At 45.3% G+C, this 22,812-nt stretch overlaps 2 protein-coding genes across 8 annotated transcripts in view; one reads left to right on the plus strand and one right to left on the minus strand.

The window, feature by feature from the left end:
• The window catches only part of Tp53bp1 (tumor protein p53 binding protein 1), a 70,132-nt gene extending 69,470 nt beyond the window's left edge, over positions 1-662 (plus strand). For all 6 annotated transcript variants that reach the window (XM_090318503.1, XM_090318505.1, XM_090318504.1 and 3 more), the window contains one exon: positions 282-662. In XM_090318503.1, coding sequence (XP_090174629.1) covers positions 282-469 — 188 coding nt within the window. In that variant the 3' untranslated portion in view covers positions 470-662. The remainder of the gene's footprint in view (positions 1-281) is intronic.
• A 1,165-nt stretch (positions 663-1,827) lies between these two features.
• Positions 1,828-22,791, minus strand: Tubgcp4 (tubulin gamma complex component 4). Of its 2 annotated transcripts, XM_090318511.1 has the most exons (18): positions 22,595-22,790; positions 19,327-19,455; positions 18,398-18,520; positions 18,019-18,072; positions 17,405-17,461; positions 15,205-15,284; positions 12,797-12,998; positions 11,996-12,161; positions 11,711-11,835; positions 10,818-10,868; positions 10,012-10,117; positions 8,173-8,280; positions 7,028-7,169; positions 5,662-5,839; positions 4,598-4,732; positions 3,629-3,745; positions 3,029-3,168; positions 1,828-2,141 (listed from the first exon to the last, which is right to left on the minus strand). In XM_090318511.1, exons 1-18 carry the CDS (start codon positions 22,670-22,672, stop codon positions 2,129-2,131), a joined length of 2,004 nt encoding a protein of 667 aa, XP_090174637.1. In that variant the 5' UTR covers positions 22,673-22,790; the 3' UTR covers positions 1,828-2,128. The 2 variants fall into 2 exon arrangements, with proteins under 2 accessions (XP_090174637.1, XP_090174638.1); XM_090318512.1 differs by lacking the exon at positions 1,828-2,141 and having other exon boundaries at positions 3,025-3,168; positions 22,595-22,791.
• Between the last annotated feature and the right edge of the window lie 21 nt (positions 22,792-22,812).

Here is a 22,812-nt window from a genome sequence, read left to right on the forward strand (position 1 = left end):
TTCTAAGAAAGGAAAAGTAGTACCTTCAAGAGGTAAGTGGACATAAAAAGCGTAAGCGTATAAGGCTGTTCACGCCTTTGCTAATTTTCTGTGGTCTGTCCCATAAAAATTCCTACAAGGCCAATGTGTAGTGATGGCAGCTTTAACTTTCAGTTGTAAGCAGCAACAGTGGGTTTGGTTTGGGCAGGGTGGGGGTCTACTGACTGTTTAGAAGGCGCTTCTAATTTTTTAGTGGAGGACAAGCTCGAGTGACCTCACTGATGCCTTCCTACTTCTTGCAGACATTGCTTTAGGGGTATTTGACGTGGTAGTGACGGACCCCTCGTGTCCCGCCTCGGTGCTGAAGTGTGCTGACGCATTGCAGCTGCCCGTGGTGTCACAGGAGTGGGTGATCCAGTGCCTCATTGTTGGGGAGAGAATTGGATTCAGGCAGCATCCAAAATATAAACACGATTATGTTTCTCACTGAAGGTATTTGGTCTTACCAGTTTCATTCCCTGCTATTATTGTGAGATTGTCTTTTAACCGGGTTTTAAACGTGTCTTTTAACCAGGTTTTATGTGTCTTGTGTGTAACTGGATTCTTTGCATGGATCTTGTACATAGTTTTATTTGCTGGACTTTTATGATAAAATAAATGTTGAATCTCTTTGGTTGTAGTAACTGGGATTTCTTCATGTTTCTTTGAGCTTAATCGCAGAACAAAAACATAGTACTTCTCTGAGGTTTTCAATAGGCTTGCTCATTTTAAGATATAGCCTAGAAATGAACTCTATTCTGTGGCATTCTTGTTAAAATGTAGCCCAGGCTGTCGGAGTGAAATACTATACTTCCAAAAACCACCATTTTAAGAGCAGGTGAGGACTCTGATGAGTATCTGTGCCACAAGTTGGGCAGAATTGGAAAGAGCTCTTAAGTTTCTGGACCACTTTCAGAGCTGAAAGGGAAAAAGGAGTAATTGCTAAGAATGAACAGTGAGTGACTATAAGCCAATGCGGGATGGTCTAGTGGGTTTTCACTAGACCATTATGGTGGTTCCTTCTTCACCCCCAGCAACATTCCTGTCAGTAAAGAATACATTTCTTTTTGTGACGATCAAAATAGTTAAATATTAGGCTTGATGTCTATTCAGTCTGCCCACAGCTACTGACCTTTGCTGTGAGAGGAACAAGAACCAAAGGAACGAGGCTGAGTTTTAATGTATCTGTACTTTCAGATACATTGCACAAAGCTGCACAGCAGACCACTTTGTGAACCCCTCTCTGCACTAGGGGCAGTGGTGGAAGGAAAGTGTGCCTTCATTGGCAGCTGCCGGGATTATGGATGTTTCAGTGTGTGGAAATGTGGAGGTCACATGGGACTAGATACAGTCTAGAATACTGCATTCTTTTCCTGTCTGCAGCTCCATCTTTATTTTGCTCATGTGGACGTGAGCCTTACCTGCCAGTACCCAGTGGGGTGTAGGAGGGAAACGATTTCTGTGACTTAAAATGAGATAAAGGGCATTTAGAGCCCCAAATGTGATGTGTAAATTTTCTTAAATGCAAAATAGATTGTCACCAGCAAGACAATTTCCTTTTACTACTGCAAAGGAATTGGAACTTACTGGCAAAAGTCTTCAGGTTCACAATTTTGAAGATCCTTAAGAGTAGGTGAGAGGCTGTCAATCAAACATTTCTGAAGGAGAAAAGATAATGCGTGTGTATGGATTTCTTGGTGTACAGAGGGGAAGCCTTTATTGGGTTGGTAAGTAACATCTAGCAGCTGACTTATTTATATTCATCAACTGAATCAAAAATACTTAACCACAGCAAACAACAAAGACGACAGCAAACAACAGAGACGACAGTTACCTCCCATACCATGAGTGCATAAAACGAACAGATAGCCCGCAGATGGTTTCTCTGTCAAGTATCAGAACCCCTGCATAGGTTTTCTTGGCAGACAAGAATTTGTAAGGAGCAACAGTTCCCTTCCTCTGGGGAGTGATGGATTCTAGGAGAAAAGGTACAACTCTCACCAGGCTGCAGACATTTGGTGAGCTGCTAGAGATGGAGAGTTTTTGAATCTTCTGTTACCAACTTGAGAATGTGGAACGACTGTTACTTCAGGTTAAGCATCAGAACTGTTCACATCCCAAAACTACAAAAGAAAAAAAAAAAATCCACAACTTTTTGTACTCAGCCTGGGTGCTGTCCCTGAGCTCTACACCTCAAGGCTACCACCCTACCCCTTCCCGTTTCTAAAAGTTAATTGGAAATAAGAGTCCCAGGTCCTTTTTGTGCCCAGGCTGGCTTTGAACCGCGATCCTCAGATCTCAGCCTCCTGAGTAGCTAGGAGTACAGATGTGAGCCACCGCACCCAGGCTTTATTAGAGACTTCTTTATAAGGGACTTTTTCTTGGTTTCTGTCAACTCCATTCAGAAAAGTACAAGTACTACTAAATTCAGTACTAATGTTAACATCAGAAGGGGCGGCCTACCTCTGACACACACAAACTCGGGAGCGGAGCAGTAAAACTAAGCTTTGACTGCCCGGTTACTTCCTTCAAAGTCAATAGGGAGAAGCCGCCATGGCAGCAATATGTAACTTACAAGGAACTTTAAAGCTACAGTGATGATTTTTAGTAGAAAATAATCACAAATTATTAGAAAGGTTTTGTTTGCATATACTATTGTATCTCTGAACCTTGGTTATAAGATCCTCAAGGATATTTGAAATAGATGATAGCTAATTGTCATCTGGAGATTGTTTTTGTGCCAGTCCTGGAACTTGAACTCGGCACCTAGGCACTGTCCCCTAGCCTCCTCTGTGCTCAAGGAACCACAGCACCACTTCTAGCTTTTCCTATTTATGTGGTACTTAGTAGAGTGCTTGCCTAGCATAGCATGCATGAAGCCCTGCGTTTGATTCCTCTAAGCCACATTCCCAGCCCATCACGTGGAGCTTTAGAACTGTAAAAAGGCAGCCCCACCACCCGTCCACACTCACTTGCACGTAAGTCTACTGAGTTCCCACGGCTGTCCTACCTGCCCAGAGTTCCTCCCGCTTGAGTGTAGTATTTGTTGTAATCTAATCGTAAGAGTAGTTGAGCCAAATCTGAGTTGATCTGATGATTTCGAACACTGGAGAGGATCTTGAATAGCAGTGAAGACTGGCGGCTGAAGCCCTGCAGGGAGAAGTCAAGCAGGCTGTCATCATTCCATGAACTCACTGGCTCCCTGTGCCAAGCGCTCAGGGTAGAGGGTTCTGCAGGAGCAGGCTTCTAGCTCCTATATGGCTTCTCAATAGCAAGTCAGTAAAATGTGTGACTGTCCTACTCATTAGCAGGAGTGTGGCATCTGATTGCAAATCAGTATAGTCCGGGAGAACTTGCTTTTGTTGGAGGGCGATGACAGCGGCCTCACTGAGCTGGGCTGCTGGGAGAGGTGTGGACTCTAGTCAGGGCTGAGCTATTTCTGTACATGATGGTGGCACATCATCTATTTCAAAATCAAGAGGTACCAACATTTTTATCTTTGTATCTTCAATTTCTGTGTGCACGTTCAAGAAATACTTTCTTGACCAAGAGGGAAGATCATGAGTTGCCTACAGGCAAAACTGCCTCTCCCTGGGCCAAGTCGACTCACCTTCACGAGGATGCCCAGCTGGGCGGCTCCGCGCTCATCCAGTGGGCCCAGGTTCTGGCTGACCAGTGAGCAAAAACTGTGACAGAGATCTAGGATTTCATTCAAGCAGTGAAACACCTACCCAGTAAACAGATGGGGAATTAGGATAACCTGCTTGTGCAGTTATTCGGAAACAGTAATAGCTGGCTTTCCCTGTCTCCATTTGCCCTCCAATGAAAACGTGTGTGGCACAATCCTCTTCCCTGTTCACATGGTCATTGTGACTTAGCGCTCCAGAGTACATTTCCCTGGGTTTGTGATGCTCTTCTTCATAGCAGTTTAAACAAGCCCACTCTCAGTGGAGTACTTTGCAAGTAGCCTTTAGTGAACCCCCCTCTCTGCCGTAGGATCTGTACTGTCATTTGGCAATTGTGTTTACTGACTTTTGTGTGTGTCTATTTCTCCAACTAGATTGTGAGCTCCTTAAGGGCAGAGCCATGACTTATACCTCTGTATCCCCAGTGCCTTGCATACAGTAAGCACTCAATAAAGATTTAATGATGACAACCTGCTCTGACATTCTGCTTTTCCCCCAAGGATGCAGCAGGCTGTTCAAGGTCAGTGTCTACTTATCAGTAGTTTGGGGTTGTTTTCAATTGGCAAAACCACCAGGAGTGGCATCTGTAATTTGAAAGCCACAGAGCAGAAGTCAAGATGAAGTGGGGAGCACTCCCGTGTGACATCCTGAGCACAACTAGTCCACACTGAAGAGAAAGTGGACCCATTATTCTACAAATGGAAAGGAGCTATTTTAGCTGTCCTGTTTTTAATCCTGGAATCAGAACCTGCTTGTAAGCTTCCAGGTCCTTCATTTGAGTTCTATAGTCCTTTTTTGTTTTGCTTAAAAATATTCATAAAAGCAAACAAGTGCTTATAGCTTCCTGTCCTGTTAGCTATGAGTATCTTTGAGAACCAAGCCTCCTTACTTACAGGTTTCAGCAAGATAAAGGACTGAGCCAGCAAGTTGCTCAGGAAGTGATCGTGAGCCAGGCGGATGCTTTCAAAGTCTCGGGTAGAGTTGATTTGATGAAGCAGCTGTGAGAACTGAGACTCCAGAACATCTACCTGGTACACAGTTACAGACATAATGCTTTAGTACTTTTTAGTGTGAGTACTCTTACCCTGTCAAATGACAGAAGGGGGCAAAGACTTTCATATTTCTATCTTCCCTCTAATCAAGCCACCTCCAGCCTGACCAAAAACAGCTTTATACTGCATAGCCATTTTTTTTTTTTTTTCCGCCAGTCTTGGGGCTTGAGCTCAGGGCCTAAACACTGTCGTTGGGCTTTCCTCAAGGCTAGAGCTCTATCACTTGAGCCATAGCACCACTTCCAGCTTTTTCTATGTATGTGGTACTGAGGAATCGAACCCGAGTCTTCGTGCATGCCAGGCAAGCACTCTACCACTAGGCCAAACTCCTGGCCTTTCAAGTCTCCCTCCCCCCCCCATAGTACTGATGACTGAACTGAAAAGCTCTATATAAGTGGTCTATCCCTTGAGCCCTGACATGACCCCCTCCCCGTCCCCCCTTTTTTCTTAAGGGCCTTACACAAGTTGGACATGGATCAAGCAGGAGAGGAGATCACTTGCTTAAGCCCTTTCCGCCTTATTTATTTTTAATATGGTCTTGCATTATCAACGCCCAAGCCAGCTTCTTTCTGAGGTAGCTGAGATAGCAGGCAAATACCTGTCCAGTCTCTTACTGCCTGAGACAAAGTCTCTTATCTTCTGGCCCCAGGTAGGCTGTCCTTAAGAACTCTGATCCTCCCAATCTCTTCCTTCTGAGTAGGTGGGACTTAAGAGGCGTAAGCCATTGTGCCCCACAAAAGAATCCTTGAATTTCCTAAAAACCCAGCCTACACAGAATGTAGGTCCACTTTAATCAATCCTATTTCTTAGGCCTACCAGTACTGGGATTTGAGCTTGGAGGCTCCTATTTGTTGGTCAAGGGCTGCACTGCTGACCCCTTCCTCTACTCATCCCTTAAAACACACCTGCAGATAGTACTGAAGATTATCCACCAAGAAGGCCATGTGGTTTCTTAGGCGCCACTTGACGGCATCAGTCTGGTTGGACTTGAGATGCTTGCGCTGCATTTGCAGGGCCCAACAGTGCTGCAGTTCAGCTTGGACCCGGCGCACACTCAGCAAGTACTTAAAAACAACATTGTACCTGGAACAGACACATCAGCCTAAGATACGAAGTTTACCCTCACTGCCCCACTGGGTGCAGATACCAGGATTTTGTGACACCTGCCTAGTGATGGGAAAGAACAGCTAGAGAGCTGGGTGCCATGGCTACTCAGGAGGCTGAGATCTGAGGGTAGAGGTTCAAAGCTAGCCTGGGCACTAAAGACCCAGAGACTCTTATTTTCAATTAACCATCAGAAAACAGGAAGAGCTCAGGAACAGTGCCCAGGCCCAGAGTTCAAGCCCCATGACCCACCCCCCACTCCCCCCAAAAAAAGGCTAGAGATGTGGACACATATACTACACTGGCTTTCTTTTTGTTTTTCTGGTCCTGAGGCTTGAACTCAAGGCCTAGTTGCTGTGCCTGAGCCGCTCGTGTTCATGGTTAGCACGTGAGCCACAGCGCCACATATTTATATTTTTCTATTTCTATTGGAAGTAAGAGTCTCATGGGTTTTTCTGCGCTGGCTGGCTTAGACCTGTGATCTTCAGATCTCAGCCTCCCGAGGAGCTAGGAATATAGGCTTGAGCCACCAGCCCCTGGCTTGAAGCTGATTTATTCAGTAAAACAGCAGTCACGATACGTCAGCTCTGTCTATATACAACATATGTAGCTATTACACAACTACAGGAAAAAGGCAGCATGATACCAATAATCAGCTTGTGAAGGGACAGGGTTGGTGTTGGGACATAGAGGACCAGGAAGGACACATTATCAGTGTTGTGGTGCTTGTGTTACAAAGTGGTTCTTCTGGTGGTGTGAGTTTAGGCAGGAGGGTCTGGTATGGACCAAAAAGTATGTTAGGAATCAAGGATTATGATTCCAAGAAGAGAAATGACTTAAAAAGTGATTTAAGTAGCAATACTATCAGCACCCACTCCTCCCTCCCGACCCTGCCTGCTGCCTCGGTAACTAAGGCATGGCTGTGGAACCTCTGCTTTGCACAACTGTTTTAAAAACCAAGCGAGCTGGTGCAATGACATACATCACAACACTCCTAGCACTTGGAAGCAGGAGGCAAGAGGGTCACAAGTCTGAGGCCAGCCTGGAGTGTTTGGTGAGAGTCTGTGTCAAACAAGAAATGAAACCACATGAGCAAATAAAACTAGTTAGTTGGCTGTCATGCTACTTCCTTGGTGTCAGACGGTGACACTCGTGAGAAATACTCACTTTTCTAGGACAGCTGGCGTGAAGAGAATGTGTAAAGGCCACTGTACTTTGTAGGAAAGACCTAGTGCTGCCCAGCCAGATGCAGGAGCTTCCCGGGGGGAGGTTTCTCGAGAAGGACCTTCTCTTGTCTGAGTAGCATCTCCTATATTTGATCAAGGAGGAAATGAAGAAATTCCAATTTTAAAAGTCCAGAGAGCCAACAAGAATGGCATTCACGAAGTAGTTTCGTGGAGTTGACAGCGGCAGAGCATAAAACAGATGCAAGGGCAGAGGAGAAAGGAAACGCATGAGGGTGGCTCTCTTAGAAGGCCTTTTTTTTTTCCAGCCTTAAATCCTGGAAGCTGAATACCAGTGACTCATGCCTATGATCCCAACTAGGTAACAAAGTCCCTGAGACTGCTTACCTCCAATTAATCACAGAAAAAGCCAGAAGCCAGCCAGGTGCAGGGGCTCACACCTGTAATCCTAGCTACTCAGGAGGCGGAGATCTGAGAATCAAGGTTCAAAGCCAGCCCGAGCACTAAAGATCTTGAGATTCTTTTTTTTTTTTTTTTTTGCCAGTCCTGGCCTTGAGTTCAGGGCCTGAACATTGTCCTTGGGCTTTCCTCAAGGCTAGTGTTCTACCCTGAGCCACTGCACCACTTCTGGTTTTTTTTCTATGTATGTGGTACCGAGGAATCGAACCCAGGTCTTCGTGCTTGCTGGGCAGGCACTCTACCACTAGGCCAAACTCCCGGTCCCCGACCTTGAGATTCTTATCTCCAATTAACCTCTAGAAAACTGTCAAGTGCTGTGGCTCAAGGGTAGGGTGGTAGCCTTGAGCTGAGGAGCTCAAGGGACAGCATCCCAGAGTTCAAGCCCCACTAGACCCACCAAAAAAAAAAAAAAAAAAAAAGTCATAAGTAGAGCTATGGCTGGCATTGAGCAAAAGGAGTTCAGAGACACTGCCTAGTTCAAGTGTTCCAGGACCTGCTTTAAAAAAACAAAAATCAAAACGATCAACCTGACCTAGACATCTCACTTAACCTTCCTGGGTTAGTAACGTTCTTTTGGTTTCTCAGGCCTTTAATTTCATGGTTCCATGAAGGGGACAGGAGCAGAGACAGCAGGCAGATGACGGCCTTAAGGGAGGCAAGAATGCAAACCTTTGTGCTCCTTTCCGTGATACTCGATAGTCAAGTGCAGCAGAGGGAGCAGGTTGTCGTCATCCAGCAGTACTTTGTGCGCAGACTGTTGAAAGGCCACATTCACGTCTGTGAGAGAAAAAACACACAGGCTACCATGAAAGCTAACAGCAGGGGCAGCCTGATGAGCACTCCTCATCCTTTCTTGCTGCTCAATGGCCTCCTTCAAAGAGATCCTGCAGTTCCACGGGTGACAGGACATGGTCTTGGATATATAAGCAAGCCAGACATGACCAGATGGACTGCAGTAATCTGTTTGTGACACTTGTATCTAGTGACAGGACTACAGTCAATCCAGAGGTTGTATTCAGCTTTTCACACAGTACAGCTGTTTTAAAGATAACGAGTTGAGGGCCGGGAGTTTGGCCTAGTGGTTAAAGTGCTTGCCTAGCATGCATGAAGACCCGGGTTCAATTCCTCGGTACCACATATAGAAAAAAGCTGGAAGTGGTGCTGAGGCTCAAGTGGTAGAGCTCTAGCCTTGAGAAAGTCCAAGGACAGTGCTCAGGCCCTGAGCTCAAGCCCAGGACTGGGAAGGAAGGAAGGAAGGAAGGAAGGAAGGAAGGAAGGAAGGAAGGAAGGAAGGAAGGAAGGAAGGAAGGAAAGAAAAAAAAAGATAACGAGTTGATTTTGTATACAGCTACTTCCTCGAAAAAGCATTTACGAACTCTAGAGTCTGATGGGAGTCTGCAAAGCCTCTAAATAAGATCACGTGCAAAGAGGAAACAGTTCATGGCTTATTCCTTCCCTGTTTGGACCCCTGGTCTTTTTCTTGCCTTACTGCTGCAGCTAGGAATTCTAGTTTTGTGTTAGAAAGAGGAAGAGTGGCCATCCTTCTCTTGTTCTTGATTTTAGAGGAAACTGTTTTATTTTTTCCATTAGTGTGATGTTCACTGGTCGGTTATCTTGAGGGTGTGTATGGAGACAATAATGGAAGATGTACTGTATTCACATCTGGTGCAAACTGAAACCTCTCTGTACAATTTAAAAAATTACAAAAACAGAAACAGTTTAGATATAAACCTTGCCAACATTCCAAACCATAGTCTGAGAAGAAAGGCAATGGAGAGATCAGCATTATGTGAGCTATCAGATCAATCTTATGAGAATCAACATTCTCTTTTTATTGTCCTGGCTTATGCGAATCTGAACTGGGTTTTGTGATACCTGCAGCCCCCCAAAAAAGTATAGTAGGGTAGTGGGTGTCTACTATTTGATGACCAAGCTAGAAAAACAAGAATCTTTTTTCCTTTATTTTGGCTCTGATCCTTCCCCAGCACTCTTTAGTCTGAGTGGGAAGCAGCCAATGGGATTTTTACAGTGATAAGTATGTTATGTAGGTTGGGTGCTGGTGGGACTACTGGAGGGCCTATTTCTGAGTTCTTGGAATAATACTAACAGGCAAGATTCAGGAAGAAGAAAAAGGCACTAATAGATAAAGCCACACCAGTCATACCCCATATATGCTGCTGAAATTCCCCTTCGAACTAGACCAGGCGAGGGTAGGTTGCCATGATTCAGAACCTCAAGCGTTCCAATGTATCACGAGAAGTTGCATGAATCTCAGTATGCACTATTATGCTAGACATAGTTTAAGCCAAAGAGATGAAACACCTGGGTTGAATGAAGTTCTATTCCAACTCCTCTAGGAAGGGTCACAGTCCTAACGACCTTAGGAGAAGCTCCCAATCATGGGGAGCACTTCTCTGACTCACCAGGATGCTCATCTAGGGAGCAGACAAAATAAAATAGCAGCTGTAGGCAAACACCCCACAGCGCCTCGGGGCCACAGGCAGTTACCATGCTCAGTTACGGCGGCAGGTGGTGTCTTCAACATGTGCTGAGCGCTGTCAATGAAGGCCTGGAATAGTTCTCCTCGTCCCAGAAGGTAGAAGTCTTTAATGATCTGAGGAGAGAGTTTCCGTTTTTATTCTGTAAAGCGTCAGACGTCCTCACGAAGCTGACCATTCCACATGTAATTCCTGATCTTCTCAGTCGGAAGGATATAGGCAGTAGCAGTCCAAATTGGCATTTTTTACAGATGCTCATTGTTTGACCACTACAAGTGCAGCTGCTGTGCAAGAGACCCCATTGAAGGGGATGGGGTGGGCAGAGAAACTCGCAAGGCCCAGGTGGAATGCAAGCTGGCCAGGCCCACCAAACAGGCTTGATGGGATGCCACTATGAGAACCAAGCTTTCATGTCCCATGCTTAAAATCTCTGGCCCTGTTGACAGCCAGTCAACGGTGCACAAAGAGAAACGTCCAATTAGCAGAATCTGCCCAAATGCCATAGAAAGCTGTGTCGTAAGTCCATAGCGGGGAAGCGACAGCAACAGCAGCACAGAGCTCTGCCTCGCTGCACGCACGTCCGTCTTGTCCTGGCATCCGAATAAAACCTTTGCTTTTTTTTGGGGGGGTGGTGGTGGCGAGGGGAGTTCTCAGTACATTCTTGTTCCAACCCTTGGTTGGGGCTCCAACACCATGACAGTATTCCCCAGTGTAAGGGACAATTAAGTCCACTGGGGAAGTCTGGGTAAACACTAATGTATAAGTCACTACCACCCAAGTATTGTTTTAAGGATTAAAGGATATCTAAATTATTACCTTCAGTTGGCCCAATAAATCTGACTCTTCTACCATCAGCTTCCAGAGATGCTATGAAAAGAAGAAAAACTGATTACAGTACAAACCCCGCAGTTAAAACAAACTAATAAGAGGCCAGGAGTTTGGCCTAGTGGTAGAGTGCTTGCCTAGCATGTACGAAGACCCGGGTTCCATTCCTCTGTACCACATATGTAGAAAAAGCTGGAAATGGTGCTATGATTCAAGAGGTAGAGCTCTAGCCTTGAGAAAATCCAAAGACAGTGCTCAAGCCCTGAGTTCAAGCCCTGGGACCAGCCCCCCACCCGGCCCCCCAAAAAAACCAAACAAACCAGAAACCACCATCACTGAGTAACTGATCCAGCAATGAACAGTTTAACAGAAAAAAAAAAAAACAAAAAACCACACACACACACCTATGAGATAGAAATGATCTGAAATTAAAGGTAACAGCTATACAATATTAAATACTTGAAATTACTGTATACTATTTTAAATGCTGATGCATGTAAATTCTACCTCAAAAACAATTATTATTATTTTTTTTGCCAGTCATGGGGCTTGGATGCTGTCCATGAGCTCTCTTGCTGAAAGACCCTACCACTAGAGCCAGAGCTCCACTATGGTTTTCTGGTGATTGATGGGAGATAAGAATCTGACTTTCCTGCCCAGGCTGGTTTTGAACTGTGATCCTCAAATCTCAGCTTCTTAAGTAACTAGGATTGTAAGGATTTTAAGTGTGAACCACTAACCAGTACAGTTCCTGGCCAATTTAACCTCTTTTAAAAACAGAATGCTTTCGTTTTCTTCTTGCCTTCCCTTCAAGTCTGCCTAAACTGTGTTGAAAAGAAAATCAGGCACTCAGTGTCTGAAACACTGTTTGACAAAAGACAAACCTCGGCCACAGTACTACGGATGCGATCTACCACTTGCTCGAAGTCCACCAGGCTGAAGAGAGGCTGCTGCTTGAGCCGGTGCAGCTCTGCTGCAAATGTGTCCTCCTGGTTCTTCAAAATGGACCCTGCAGAACAGGACCGTGCTGTCGGAGTTAGGACAGCGGGGACAGCCAGGCCTCTGGAGAGGTTGAATGTCAGGATTGCCCTCCAGCTACTCAGTTCCAGGCAGGCCGTAGGCCAGAGGGGCTTAGGAAAAAGCTGTGCACGGGGCAAGGAGAATCTTACCTTTTCTAGTGAGGTTCACATTTTGATTCTCAAACATCTGGACAGATTCTCCAACAAAGAGGATTTTTTCAGCAACCCTCACTGGAATGTAGGATGGCAGAATCTCCACCCGCAGAGAAAACTGCTTCAGAGAAGGGGCCAGCATATTCTCCTCTTCAATCAGGCGCTAGTCAAGGAAATGACCCACATCCAAGATGATAATGAAGATTTGCATATATATACCCTTACCAAATCATGCTTAAAAACTATAGGTGGCTACTGCAATACAATATGTGTGCCCATGCATGCTGGGTCTGAAATCAAGGCTGAGGTTCTAACCACATGAGCCGCATCTACATGTCTGGCTATTTTTCTGGTTTAACTAGAGATGTCTTATGGACTTTTCTGCCTGGGCTGCCTTCAAACCACAATCCATGAAACAGCTAGGATTGCAGGCATGAACCACCAGTACCTGCCTTGACAATCATTTTCTACTTTCATTCTACTAAAAAGAAAGCTAAAGCCATGGCACTGGTGGCTTATACTAGTTACTCAGGAGGTTAAGATCTAGAGGATCAAGGTCTGAGGCTGGTCCTGGCTAAATTTCAACTCCAAAATAACCAGTATAAAAACAGGGATAGAGGCATGATTGAAGTGGTAGAGTGCCAGCTTAGCAAGCAAGAGGCTCTGATTTCAAACCCTAGTACTGCAAACTATAGGAGCTGCCTGGCTTATGAGCTGAGGAGGGGTCAGCAGATGGCGAATGAATTGTAGAGTTTCCTGCCTCCTGGTAGGATTACTCTGGGCTGACTGTGTTCTCACCAAATCCTGGAGTTCTCTCAGTTGTTTTCCTGTCAGTCCTCCAATGCCCAGGTCCTCTTCATCTTCTTCTGGCTGAGCACTGACACTGCCTGAAGATGGACCCTGCTTGATGAAGAACTCCTCATGCTGGTCCAAGAGGAGACCGTGCAACATCCAGGCCGAGAGCTGTTTATACATGACCCCATGACACACAGCCAGGATTCTGAGGAGAGGAAGACTCTAGGAAGTCCATGCCCAAGCATGGCCAGAGGTCATGCCCTCCGATGAGTCACAGAGGAAGTGAGTTAAAAAGAATTTTTCCAGGCCACAGCACTGTGGCTCAAGGACCACAGAGTTCAAATCCCACAAATGACAAAAACATTTTTTCCCCAAGTTAAATTGCTTACGAATGAACAACATATGGACTTTCTCTGTTCAGTAAAGTTCCGAGTTATTTTTCTTGTGCTAGTTCTGGGGCTTGAACATTCTATCCCTTAGCTTTTGTGCACAAGGCTAATGTTAGCCACAGCTCCATTCCCAGCTTTTTTTGTTTTTTGGCGCGGGGTGGGGTGGGGTGGGGGAAGCAGTTAAGCAGAGTCTCAGACTTTCCTGCTTGGGCTGGCTTTGAACCATGATCTTCAGATCTCACCCTTCAGAGCAGCTAGAATTAGAGGCATGAGCTCCGGCACCAGGCTGTGATTTTGTAATTTTTTTTTGCCAGCCCTGGGCCTTGAACTCAGGGCCTAAGCACTGTCCTTAGGCTTTCTCAAGGCTAGTGCTCTACCACTTGAGCCTCAGCACCATTTCTGGCTTTTTCCATATGTGGTGCCAAGGAATCGAACCAGGGTCTTCGTGCATGCTAAGCAAGCACTCTACCACTAGGCCAAACTCCTGGCCCACTATTTTGTAATTTCTTTGGTACCAGAAGATTCAATATGTGAGTGTCAAGTAGACATTAAAATGTATTAGGCAAAAACTTACAGAAACTAAAATAAAATGCAGATGACAACGCCTTGGGAAATACAATACTGGTCTCAAAGGCTATGCCTAAACCAAATGACCACCTTCATGACAGCACTAAGGGGGTGAACCTAGTCTCTGTGCCTTCTAATGGGGGGAGGGGACTATCACTTCAGTCATCATCTTGCAAAAATGGTTAACCTGCATCTAACGAGCAGTGGATGAGATCAGTTAGATTGTGGGACACGCTGTAGATGACTGGTAAAGGCATTTGAAGATGTTATCAGATGACAGAAGACAAGGGTAGCTGTTTTAAAATAAAAAGACATAAAACCAAAGGCAGAATGTAAGCATCAACTGGATTTTCAACTGGGGAGAAAAATCAGGTACATTGGTCATTAGGGGAACTGGGAAAATCTGGATATGCTCTGGATAGTATATTACTGATTTAATGGTATTCTTGGGTTAATAAAGTATTGGAATTGTACAGGGGAAAGTCTGAAGTATTTAAAGGCTAGGTGTTATATCAACCATTTTGTAATTCAACAACAACAACAACAACAAAAAAGCTATATGTATCAATCACCTAGGTATGTACAGAGGAAAAAGAAGAAATGTAGTAAAATGTTAATCAGGGAATCCTCAGAACGCACAAATATTTTACTGTTACTATTGCAACTTCTTTATAAGGTTGAAATTTTTCAAAATAAAAACCTTAAGAGAAAAAGAAACACGACAGTCTTTTACTGTATATCAACTAAACAGAATTTCTCTTTTATAACAAAAATAGTAGCCAAGAGTGATAATATAGCTCAAGCCTGTAATCCTACTTATGTGGGAAGTAGAAATCACAGAATTGTGGCTTGAGGCCAGTTGAGACATACAAGTTCATCTCATCGAACATCCGGTCCTGACAGTGGGCACCTGTTACCCAGCTACAGAGGTTGGGCACAGAGATGCATGCCTGTCATCTCCAGACATGTGGGCAGGAGCGTAGTCTAGGCTGCCCAGACATGAAATGAAACCCTACCTCAGAAATGAACACTGTGAGCTGGGAGTTTGCCCTACTGGTAGAGTGCTTCCCTAACATGCTCAAAGACCCGGGTTCTGTTCCTTGGTACCACATACGTAGGGGGGGAGAAGCCGGAAGTGGTGCTATGGCTCAAGTGGTAGAGCTCTAGCCTCGAGAAAGCCCCAGAACAGTGTTCGGACCCTGAGTTTCAAGCCCCAGGGGGGAAAAAATTTTTAAAAAATTTGGAAGAATCATGATGTGAATCCTGCTTAAATTTTGTCTTTGCTATTTCACTGACTTCACAATGCCTGCAGAACTGCATGGAGGACATGGACTCCTCTACTCAGGAGCCTTTTCTCTCCTGAGAAGAAAACCTGAGATGAGTGAAATAGAACACATGCGCATTCATCATGACTTTTCTAATAAATCCACAGTCCCAAAGGAAGCCCCAGCTTACTTTTCTAGTGCACTTCGAACAGGGGGCAAACCTCCGCAGCTGTGTTTGTAGACTGTTTCCAGGATTTGACAACCATGAATCTGTGGAAAATACAGCCTTGTCAAATGGATTACATTTTACCAATTCATGCAACAGAACTCACACTGTATACTTAACCAAGAGGGCACATCTGGTCAGAGATCCAGTAGGGGAATGGGGATACACTGTCACAATTTCTACACAGTGGTGGTTGGGGCAGACTACTTACTACCTGCAATATCTTTAGCTAGGGAGGGCTCAGCAGCTAGCAAGCTGAGTTCCAACACACTGTGTGGGTGATTCTATGCACAGAGAAGCCTGAGACCTAATGCACTGAAGAAATCAGCTATGTAGAGGTGGAATCTCAAAGCCAAGGCCCACTTCAGATTATTTCTAAGGGACAATTCACTGTCTCCATGTCCTTTTTATTTTCCCCCAATTAATCACTTTGTGTTGTCATTTATTTATGTTTCCGTTACTTGTGGAGGTTGAACTCTGGGCCTGAACACCATCTCTGAGCTCTTTGAGTTCAAGACTAATGCTCTACCACTTTGAGCCATGGCACCTCTTCCAGTTTTCTGGTGGTTAATTGGAGAATCTCTTGTGTCTGTGCTGGCTTTGAACTGCAGATCCTCAGATTTCAGCCTCCAGAGTAGCTAGGATTATAGGTGTGAGCCATGGGTGTCCGGCAATTTAATATCTCAAATCCTTGTGGTTTTTTTTTTGCCTATCATGGGCTTGAACTCAAGGCTTAAGCACTGTCCTTGAGCTTTCTCAAGGCTAGAGCTTACCCACTCGAGCCACAGCACCATTTCTGGCTTTTTCTATGTATGTGGAACCGAGGAATTGAACCCGGGTGTTTGTGCATGCTAGAACACTTCACCACTAGGCCAAACTCCCGGCCCTCCATGTATCTTATGTGTATTATTTAACAACGTTTAGCATGTCTATAGCATTGTGATAATTACCATAATCCAGGTCCATAGAAAGAAAGCCCTTTTATGCCTGCCTATTGTCAGTCCCCACTCTCACCCTCAGCTCCATTACTTCATGGCTTGTATCTAGGGGAGAATCACCGGTCCCTCCAGCACATTCCCGCAGGAAGGAAAGCTCACCCATCTGCAATTCCTTCGTTTCTACTTCCTTCTTTCAGCCAATAAAAGTTGACCATCAATTGAGATGCAAAGCTAGCTGTAGAGCCCTGTACCCTAACCTCTAATTCTATTTCCCTCCCTTAGTAGGAGGTGAAGAGCAGTGTCAGGGGTCTGACAGACCTGGGTCCCAGCTCCACCACGGAGATGCAGCTGTGAGACGCTGAGCACACTCCTCACCATTCCTGACACAATCTGCTGGAATGAGTGCGACTGTCTACGTAATGCGTTAAGCAAGTACACACTAAATGCTGCATACTGTAATGCAACGAAGGGAGCCAGCTCTGAAGGGCAACACAGCACCTCTTTACTGCTTTTCCTGCATAATATGAATACAGCAGAGCACGTACATTTATATATTCACATAGGGACAAAATAAAGTGGCAGTGTGACAAACTAGGTGGTTAACTACTGTTTATACTGATCAAGGTTACTGTCACAATAAACTGGGCCACCACAGAAGAGCTTCAAAACATGGAGAACTAAGCCGGGCATGTTGAATCCATCTATCTGTCTGGTCACAATATGGATCAACTCTCACTAGAACGGATTCTTTGTGCTGCTCAGAAAAGATAATCTTCTGATACTGGCGAGTCTGAAATCTGTGTCAACAAGGCATATTTAGCTAAAAAAAAAAATCTGAGGTTTTATCCAGTGCCTTCCTAATTCTCTGAAAACTGACAGCACTTAACCCATAACCCATCTAGCTTTTTTCCTAAGGATTATTAACTTTCTATTTCTCTTCAAGATTCTTATCACAAAGTTTAAACTTTTACTGTAAACCGCTGTCCTCTACAAACAGTATTTGATCCTACATCAGCAATATTTTTTGAGTGCACCTATTATTATTACCTCTTCTTTCTGAATCACAAGGTACTTAAAGAAATGTCATATTTTTGTACTCCTGTCACTAGGCATAAACATGTAAATGTTGAAATAAAAGGTAATAAATGCTAAAAAAAAATAAGGCTCTATTAAAAGGCAATGTAAGGCAACAAAAATAACACTTCAAAAAATGGGAAACATCTTACCTTCTGACTCTTAATTTGCTCTACTACCACTGTCACAGAAGGAAACAGGAGCTGGAACTGAAAAGCAGAAATAAAAGGTCTGTAATCAAATGCAGGAGAAAAGTCATGAAAGGCTTTTGCTTTTGTTTTTTTGCCAGTCCTGGGCTTGGGCTCAGGGCCTGAGCACTGTCCTTGGACTTTCTCAAGGTTTAGCACTCTACCACTTGAGACTTCCAGCTTTTTTTTTCTATGTATGTGGTACTGAGGAATCGAACCTGGGTCTTCGTGCATGCTAGGCAAGCACTCTACCACTAGGCCAAACTCCTGGCCCCAAGGCTTTTGCTTTTGAACAAACCAAAATGGCAGTTGAGAAGAACAGGGGAGGTGTAGAATGCTAATGCATCTGACGACTCAGTCAGCTATGGAGTGGAAGGTAGAGGCCAGAGGCAGATTCTGCTTCAGATGCTGGTGTAATTGTATCGACAGCATTCACTGGAGACATAAGGCATTAACTCAACTGGGAACTCTTTAAGCAGCTAGTAAAGCATATAAATTGTAAAACATAAAACGATAGGACAGAAGTGTTCCAATCACAGCAACGGAGTCCAAGACATTTTGTAACGTGGAGAGCATACCTGATCTAAAGAGTAATTGACGTGGGATATAGGGAGATGAGGATCAGCCAGGAACTGCAATGAAACACAAAAGAAGCAAGTAGATATATGAAAACTAGAGACTGTGACACAGTTCATTAGTTTTAGGACCTACAGAGTTGAATTTATGACCTCTAGATGACAAGGAAACCAAGGGCAAAGGCTCTTTTTAACTCAGGAGCCTTTGTCATGACTATGAGCCAGCTGAGTCATGGCTTGGCAAGCAAACAGAAAACCCTGTACCTACCAGCCTTGCAGAAAACATCTCACTCTTAACCCCCTGTCCTTATCAAAGGCTCCTTGAGATTCAAAACACTTGAATCTGCAAAAAGTATTACTTCCTGTAGCTCCTCTTTCTCACCTCTTGTTCCAAATCTAGCAGAGCTTGTCGATAGGGCTGCAAAACTGAATCGAGCCCTGTGCAGAAGGCCCTCAGGTAGATTCCATGTAACCCACCTTGGCCTTGCTGAGATGGATGGTGATCCTGAAATCAAATGAAAAGAAGTCAGCCTCTCACCTCAGAAGCTGAAATCTCAGGGAGACATTACCCTACATTACTCTCTATTTTGTGCTATTGTCTTTGCTTAAATAATAGCATTTCAAAGCTTCACTGAGAGGAAAACCCAGGTGAAGTTAAATATTTGTAAGGACTTTAAAACTTTAATTTTCCAAGCAGTCCCACATATTATAACCAACCAAACAGAACTGTTGTATAGGCTGTGGACACTTCTCCTTAACAATTCTTTTCTTACCCAGGTTAAAAACCTAGGCTGGGAGCGTGGCCTAGTGGTTGAGTGCTGGCCTAGCATACAAGAAGTCCTGCATTTGATTCCTCAGTACCACATAAACAGAAAAAGCCAGCACTGTGGCTCAAATGGTAGAGCACAGCCTTGAGAAAGCTCAAGAAGTCAGCCCCTGAGTTCAAAGCCCCAGGACTAACCAAAAAGAAAAAAGAGAAGTGAATGCTTTCACTTATTACAATGAAAGAGAAAATAGGGTGTTTTATACTTTTCTAGAGAAGAAGTGCTACAGGTATGTTTATAATTTGGTTATGTAAGTAGGTGTTCCCCTACTATTAAAGACAAAACCCATATGGCTACATGACTAGAGGACAGGCTGTTAAAAATGCTATATACAAGAAACTTATTAGATACCCTGGCTTAAGAACTTCCAGTGGCTCACAGATTCAGAAGTACTTCCAGAGATTTGTACCTTATACGACATGACTCACCAGCACACTGGCTGACAGCCCTCTGCAGGCAGGGCTCTCAGAACAGGATCGTCTCCTACCTGCTGCTGTACATGGCCTGTGTACTGCTCAATGAACTCAGAGAAGCGAATGTAGTCTGTGCCCAGTCGGCAGAGGCGATTGAGAACGCTGGTCTCACTCGGGTGGAGAAATGGGAAGTCCTGGGACACCTGTAAGAGGATGATCGTGTCAATGCCACAAGTTCTACGGGGGCACCTCAAATGCCCCATGTTGTCTTCTTTCTAGTTTCCTTTCCTTCCCTCAAGTTGTCCACGTAAGGTTGGTAAATTGTGACCAGGCACTTCCAAACTATTTTGACCTAATTTCTTTCTTCCTAGTCCTGGGGCATGTCCTTGAGCTTTCTCAAAGCTAGCACTCTACTACTTAAGCCAGAGCACCACTTGTGGCTTTTTCTGTGTTTGTGGTACCAAGGAATCTAACCCAGGGCTTTGTGTATCCTAGACAAGCACTCTACCACTAGGCCACACACCTAGCCCCAAATACTTCTTTAAAACAAAACAAGACAAAAATTTTCTTTTTTGGCCGGTGCAGTAGCTCATGCCTGTAATCTTAGTTACTGAGGAGGCTATGATCTGAGATCCACAGTGGAAACCTAGCCTCTTGACCCCCTAACCGCCATTTTTTTTTTTTTTTTTTTTTTTTGCCAGTCCTGGGCTTGAGCTCAGGGCCTGAGCACTATTCTTGGACTTTCTCAAGGCTAGAGCTCTACCACTTGAGCCTCAGCACCACTTCTGGCTTTTTTCTATGTATGTGGTACCAGAAATCGAACCCGGGTCTTTGTGCATGCTAGGCAAGCACTCTACAAGAAAAAAATTTTTTTTTCAACTAATTTTAAATTTTTGCTTATTTTATTTTTTGTTCATGTGGTATGAAGAAATCGAACCTAAGGCCTCATGCATGCAAGGCAAGTACTCTACAACTAACTACATTCTCAGTTCAGAATAAACTGAACTCCTAGCTAATTTGAGTGGAGAGAGGGGCAACAAAGAGGGAGAGAGAGAGGGAGGGAGGGAGGGGGAGAGAGAGGGAAGGGGAGAAAGAGGGAGGGGGAGAGAGGGAGGGGGAGAGAGAGGGGAAAGAGAGGGGGAAGAGAGAGGGAAGAGAGAGGGAAGGGGAGAAGGAGGGAAGAAGGGAGGGAGGGAGGTAGGGAGGGAGAAAGGGAAGAAGGGAGGGGGAAGGAAGGGAGAGGGGGAGAGGAGTAAGGAGATGAGGGGGAGAAGATGAGAGAGAGGAAGAGAGGGAGGAGAAGAGGAAAAGGGGTAGAGAGGGAGAGATCAACAAAATCAAGAGACGAAAAAGGAAACATCACCAAAAAATACCAAAAAAAAAATCCTAAAGATTATGATATACTACTTTAAAACCTATCCTCAGCTGGATGCTGGTGGCTCACACCTGTAAGCCTAGCAACTCAGGAGGCTGAGATCTAAGGATCTCGATTCAAAAGCCAGGCCTGGGCACGAAAATCTGTGAGACTTTTATCTCTAATCACCAAAAAAAAAAAAAAAAGCTGGAAGTAGAGATGTGCCTCAAGTCGTACAGCACTAGCCTCGAGTTGAAAAAGCTGAGGAACAGTGCCTAAGCCCTGAGTTCAAACCCAGGACCAGCTAATCTCTACTCCCCACTCCAAACAAAAAAAACAAGAAAACACCAAAATCCTATGCTCAATAAGTTGAAAAATCTAGAATGGATAAATTTCTAGAGGCATATGAATATAAAATCCTGTAAACATACCATAATCTACAAAACAGCTTGTTATTTGGCCATGTATAATTATGTATACATGCATTTGGGGTGGGGGTATCTTACTATGTAGTCCAGGCTGACCCTGAACTCTTTTTGGACAGTCTGGGGCCTTGAACTCAGTGCCTGGGCACTGTCCTTGGTCTTTCTCAAGGCTAGAGCTCTCTACCACTTGAGCCACAACACCATTACTGGATTTTTCTATGTATTTGGTACTGAGGAATAAAACCTAGGTCCTTGTGCATGCTAGGCAAGCACTCTACCAGTAGGCCAAACTCCAATTAACCACCAGAAACAAGAAGTGGTAAAGTGGCTCACATTGGTAAAGTGTTAGCCTTGAGCTGAATGGGACAGCGTCCACGCCCAGAGTTCAAGCCCCACAACTGATCAAAATAAATAAATGGGAAGTTTGGCCTATTGGTAGAGTGCTTGTCTAGCATGCACGAAGACCAGGGTTCGATTCCTCAGTAGAACATACATAGAAAAAGCCCAAAGTGGTGCTGTAGTTCAACTGGTAGAGCTCTAGTCTTCAGAAAGCCCAAGAACAGGGCTGGGAGTTTGGCCTAGTGGTAGAGTGCTTGCCTGGCATGCATGAAGATCTGGGTTCGATTCCTTTGTCCCACATACATAGAAAAAAAAAAGCCAGAAGTGGTGCTGAGGCTCAAGTGGTAGAGCTCTAGCCTTGAGAAAGTCCAAGGACAGTGCTCAGGCCCTGAGCTCAAGCCCAGGACTGGCAAAAAACAAAAAACCCGAGGTGATGAGGAGTCAGGCGTTGGCTGTTCATTCTTGTATCAGTAGTTACTCGGGACTCTGATTTCTGAGTACTGCAGTTCAAAGCCAGCCAAGACAGGAACGTCTGTGAGACTTTATCTCCAGTTAATCACACCCAAAAAAAATGCCAGAAATGGAACTGTGGCTCAAGTGGTTAGAGTTCAAGCCCTGGCGTGGCAGGGAACAAAACAAGAAGGAAAGGAGGGAAATGTCTGAGACAAAGGATGGGGAGTATGTATCGCTGCGGCTTTCTCTTCAGTCATCTTTCCTGTATTGGGTACCTGTTTTTTGAGACAAGCGATATAAGTACTTTCTGAACATTCCCCTCCTATATGACTGGTAGGCAAAACACAACTCAAAGATCTACCCATAAAGAGTAACAAAGCACTAACTCCCAAGCCCTAAGTTCACCTCTGTAAAGCACAAGAGGAATCGTAAAAGAACCTCCTGCTCTTCCACAGTCAGTTGTGCTCCTCTGTAAACTAACAACCGGAGCGTCAGTCAGGTGGCAGCTGCGACGGGGGAACTCGAGACACCAGGGACCTCCACTACTCGGCCCGGAGCTCCACGCGCGCTGGTGCGTTCGAGGCGTGAGGTCTGCCGGCGCTGTGCACCTGGACCAGCCTTCGAGGCTCGGTCTGCACGGAATGCCGGCGCGTCCAACAGGAGAAGGCGCCCCGCTCGCTCCGACCCCGGCCCGAGGCGGGGCCCGGCCGCCGGTCTCCCTCGGGCTCCGAGCCCGGCCCTGCGGTCCCCGCGCCCGGCGCCACAAGGTACCTGCAGGCCGCTCCGCTTGTTCCAGGTGAAGATCGACCCCGGGTAGCCGCTCAGCGCCAGCAGCAGCTCGTGAATCATCCTCACGGCGACCGGCGTGCTCGCCTACGCCACCCCGCCCGCCCGCCCGCTGCCCTCGGGGCGGACGCGGGAGCGAGTGCGCGCCCGGGAGTCTCGCACGGAGGTCCCGAGCCCGGCGGCTCGCCCGGAGCTCGCGAGAC

This window comes from Megascapheus bottae, chromosome 25 (genome assembly GCF_031878675.1).
Source record: "Megascapheus bottae isolate mThoBot1 chromosome 25, mThoBot2.hap1, whole genome shotgun sequence".
Taxonomy (NCBI): domain Eukaryota; kingdom Metazoa; phylum Chordata; class Mammalia; order Rodentia; family Geomyidae; genus Megascapheus; species Megascapheus bottae.

Coding starts and splice junctions, on each gene's coding strand:
- Tubgcp4 (XM_090318511.1), bottom strand. CDS start 22,672: ATGATTCACGAGCTGCTGCTGGCGCTGAGCGGCTACCCGGGGTCGATC. Junction 18,521..19,326: donor CAGGCCATGTACAGCAGCAG/GTAGGAGACGAT, acceptor ATTTGATTTCAG/GATCACCATCCATCTCAGCA. Junction 12,999..15,204: donor GTTCGAAGTGCACTAGAAAA/GTAAGCTGGGGC, acceptor TCCTCTCCTCAG/AATCCTGGCTGTGTGTCATG.